This window comes from Rhinoraja longicauda, chromosome 39 (assembly GCF_053455715.1).
Source record: "Rhinoraja longicauda isolate Sanriku21f chromosome 39, sRhiLon1.1, whole genome shotgun sequence".
In the NCBI taxonomy this organism is placed as follows: domain Eukaryota; kingdom Metazoa; phylum Chordata; class Chondrichthyes; order Rajiformes; family Arhynchobatidae; genus Rhinoraja; species Rhinoraja longicauda.
Window position 1 is genome coordinate 9,070,294 of NC_135991.1, and position 4,493 is coordinate 9,074,786.

Genomic DNA, 4,493 nt, shown 5'->3' on the forward strand with positions numbered 1-4,493 from the left:
GCCTTTCCTTAGCTCCGCCATTCGAATCACGCTCTCTACCTATCTCAGCCGTCTTTCACTCTCCACCCCGCTCCCTCTCCCAGATTCCCCGTCCCATTTAATTTTTCCCTCTCTTCACCCTCCCTGTTTCTAATCTCTGCGTCACTCTTTCTATTTATCCCTCATCCCCCTCTCTTCTGCTACTCCATACGTCTAGCCCTCTCCTCGCCTTCCCAGTTGCTCTCCCCTTCATCTCATCCCCACCCCCCACACTCTGTCCCGGTATCTCTTCACCACCCCTTTCACACTCCACTCTTATTTTCTCTCTTCTTATTTCACTCCCTTTCTCCAGCTATCTCCCATTCACCCTTGCTACACTTCCCTCTGTCACCACCCTCTGTCTCCGTCCCATTCCCTTGATCTCTCACCACTTCCTCGTTCCCTTTTTATCTCCCCCTTTGTCCCCTTCCCTCTCTCCTCTTGCTTCCTGGCCATTCTTTTCAAGATTCCTTTATTCCCCTCTTTTTGTTTGTCACTCGCCTCTCCAGTTCTCAACCTCAAGCAGACTCTATACCCCCCCCCCCTCTCTGTATCCTCCCACAACACGCGAGCCTCCTAAACAAGATGAAAGCCCATGGTATTAGTGGGAAGATACTGGCATGGATTGACGGTTGGCTAAATGGCAGACGGCAAAGACTTGAATAAATGGGATTTGTTGGGTTCGGTGTTGGGTTCGCTTCTCTTCACGTATATTAATGATTTGAATGATGGAATTTATGCCCTGTGGCCAAGTTTGCGGAGGATAGGAAGATAGATGGAGGGGCAGGTAATGTCGAGGAAACATCGAGTCAGCAGGACAATCAGATTCAGAGAGTGGGAAAAGAAGTATTAGATGGAATATGGCAGAGCAAAATGTTCGGTTATGCACATGGCACAGAAAGGCGTAGACAATTTTCCAATTCTGGAGAGGATTCAGAAACCAGACATTGGGTATGATTACAGCGGAGATTGACAGGTTTTGATGAGTAAGGGTGCCAAGGTTAGAGAAAATGGAGAGGGAAAGATAGATCAACTATGATTGAATAGCGGAATAGTCTCAATGGGTGTTATGGCCTAATTCTGTTCCAATGATATGAATAAATTAATTATTTATACTTCATTTCTCCCACTTCATCCATCCTGTCTTATTGCCATACTCCGCGCACCCTCTCTCTCTCGCTTCCTCCTCACTCTCTGCTCCCCCCTCGCTTGCCTCTACCGCCACATCTCTGCCTTCCTGTATCTCTCCGCTCGCTTTCTTTCACTATTTTCCCTCACTAATAAATTGTCATCCGCTCTCTCTCTCTCAACCCTCCCCTCACACGTGTCCTCTTTATATCGCTAGTTCTCCTTCCCTCCGTCTTACCTCCGACTTCTCTTTCCCCCCTATCTCTTACCGTACTCTCTCTTTATCAAATCTCTCTGAACCCTTGCCTCCACTATGACCCTATTCCTCTTTCTCTCTTTGAACTCTATACCCATTTGCTCTCTCTCCCACTCCGCGTCGCTTCCTCTACTTCCAGGCTGACGAGGAGGGAGAGAAAGAGGTGGTGAAATGACGAGGAAAAGAAAGAGAAAGGGCGGAACGGAGGGAGTGCAGGGTAGGGGATGGGATAAATGGGAAGAGCAAAAGAACGAAATGTTTAAGTGCAACAGACATGGTTATGGACGAGAGAAAGTGCGAGCAGAGAGATGGAGGTTTGAGGATCTCCCGCTCATTCGCTCTCCCACTCCCTCTCTGCTCCCTTTGCCTTCTTCCACATTCCTCTCGATATTGCTATTCTCTTACTTTCTTTTTTTCCCCTTATCCTCGTGCTTTCTCTTTCTCCGCCACCTCCACCCTATTTGTCATCCTCCGCGAGTTAAAGTTATAAATTGGAGGAAGGTCAAGTGTGACGGCATTAAACAGGAACTTGTTGAAGTTGATTGGAGCAGGTTGTTTGAAGGGAAAATGAACGTCGGGATTTGGAATGATTTTGAAAGGTTGGTGCTGAATGTTCAAAGCGTGCATGTTCCAATTCGAGTGAAGGGCAAAGTAGGTGAAAGTAAGGAAGCTTGGATGATGAGAGAAATTGCGGCTCTGGTCAAGGAGGGGAAGGAAGGGGGCAGAGGCGGCTGGGATCATGTACATTCCTGGGGAGTTTTGTAAACTGAGGGACAAGCCAAATAACGTAATCAGGACTCTGGGATGCGCTCAGGACGCGTATTTATGAATGATCTGAAGCATAGAGGTGACCGGATATTTCACCGCGCTCTTCACTTTCTCCCGGAACTTGGCCTGTGTCGCCGCGTAAATAAATGTGTTCGTGCAACAGTTGAGATTTCTCAGCAAATACCCCATTTTGTGAAAGATCCATTCAGAATCATTCCAATCTGCATTGTCTTCTGTGATCTGATAATAGACGAAGTGTACCACATTTGTCAGCCACAGGAGGATGAAGCTGCCGGAGATGGTGAAGAGTAAAACCACAGACCTCCTCCTGCTCTCCATCTCCGGGTCACTGCGCTTCTCCCCCTTGCTCTGACCCCTCAGCCCCTGACGGACCCGACTGGCCACTAAAATGTGCCGGACTGTCAGAGCGTTGAGCAGCAGGATCACAGCGAAAGGGAGGAGCGGCGTTAGAGCCGTGTCGAACCAGTCAAACGTCACCCACCCGGGGTCAGTGAAAACACTTTCCTTCATGACACAGAGCCACGGGACATTTTCGATGATCCTCCAGGGTTCATATGTGAAGTAGCGGGGAACGTTTTTCAGACAGAGCAGAACGCCGTCTGTTGCGAGAACCGCAGCCGCAGTTTTCCCGGTGCAATATTTAGTTTTCAGCTTCTGGCAACAAATGGCGACAAAGCGATCAAATGTGAAAGTCACGGTGAACCAGACAGAACAGTCTGTAGCTGAAAAATTCAGTACAATGTTAACACTGCACACAGGGGTAATGGACAGGAAACTCCAATAAAAGTAATGAACTCGGATCTGATACAAAATGACCTCGGTGATCAGGGTGAGTAGATCGGCCGCTGCCATGGCCACCAGGTAGCGAGTGGTGCAGGTGGAGAGGCCGCACTTTCCCCGGGACAGGATCACAATCGCCACTAAATTCACTGCGGAAAGAGAAGGGGACGGACACTGGGCATTACTGAACACGGTCTCCGGTGCTGAACACCGGCTCCACTTTCAGCTGAAGCTCAAGAGTGTTAAGATTCGGTGCGCGGCTGCAAGTTTAACAATGTCAGGCCCGGCTCCGACTGTGCCTGACCGGCCTGCTTCAGGGGGAAAGAGATGAGGCGACGTGCGGGGTAAAGGGCGGGGAGGGAACGAGCAACCACCCGCTACCATCGGCGGAATGGTCTTTTTATATTTAACCCTGCTCACATTCTCTTATGGGGCAGCTTTCACAGACTTAACCGTGACCGGCCGTTTAACCAGAGCTCTGGGAACTCGGCTGCTGATGCGGACGAGGAGGGTTCCAATAGACAATAGACAATAGACAATAGGTGCAGGAGGAGGCCATTCAGCCCTTCGAGCCAGCACCGCCATTCAATGCGATCATGGCTGATCACTCTCAATCAGTACCCCGTTCCTGCCTTCTCCCCATACCCCCTCACTCCGCTATCCTTAAGAGCTCTATCCAGCTCTCTCTTGAAAGCATCCAACGAACTGGCCTCCATTGCCTTCTGAGGCAGAGAATTCCACACCTTCACCACTCTCTGACTGAAAAAGTTCTTCCTCATCTCCGTTCCAAACGGCCTACCCCTTATTCTTAAACTGTGGCCCCTTGTTCTGGACTCCCCCAACATTAGGAACATGTTTCCTGCCTCTAATGTGTCCAATCCCCTAATTATCTTATATGTTTCAATAAGATCCCCCCTCAACCTTCTAAATTCCAGTGTATACAAGCCCAATCGCTCCAGCCTTTCAACATACGACAGTCCCGCCATTCCGGGAATTAACCTAGTGGGAAGGCAGGGACAACATAGAATCAGGCAGCAGAGTGGCTCCGTTAATGGATTCATTGCACAATGAGTTCAGTTCGGTAACAACACACGCCGGTAGATCCGGGTTTCAGGTGATTGATCCAATTATTGAGTAACAGACAATGGAATCCGTCTGTGACAGACTCCACACAGAGACGTGTCCACAGGACCGGGTGTTCACTGATCAAAAACTCAGAAACAATTAACTTCACAAGGTTACCCAAATGAAAGTTATAATCCGCCTTGCACGCCTCCATTTTTGCAAATGATAAACGAGAGAAAATATTTTAATCCTTTCTTACTATAACTGTTGATCATAAAGATCAACAAGGAGGGATCTGTGGAAGAAAAATTAATATCCTTCCTTACTTAGTTTTGATTGGAAATGAACAAGGTAACGAAAGGGTGCTTGGATGTGACAATTGGCGTCCCTCGTTGACCAGGTGCAGAAGGGGTTCGTGGAAATCGGCAAAGTAACACTTGACGTAGAACCTCTTGTC

At 48.7% G+C, this 4,493-nt stretch overlaps 1 protein-coding gene across 1 annotated transcript; it reads right to left on the minus strand.

The window, feature by feature from the left end:
• Positions 1–2,212: 2,212 nt before the first annotated feature.
• LOC144611193 (putative G-protein coupled receptor 139) lies at positions 2,213–4,250 on the minus strand. The gene is made up of 2 exons (XM_078430245.1): positions 4,214–4,250; positions 2,213–3,111 (listed from the first exon to the last, which is right to left on the minus strand). The coding sequence occupies exons 1-2, from the start codon at positions 4,248–4,250 to the stop codon at positions 2,213–2,215; spliced, it is 936 nt and encodes a 311-aa protein (XP_078286371.1).
• Between the last annotated feature and the right edge of the window lie 243 nt (positions 4,251–4,493).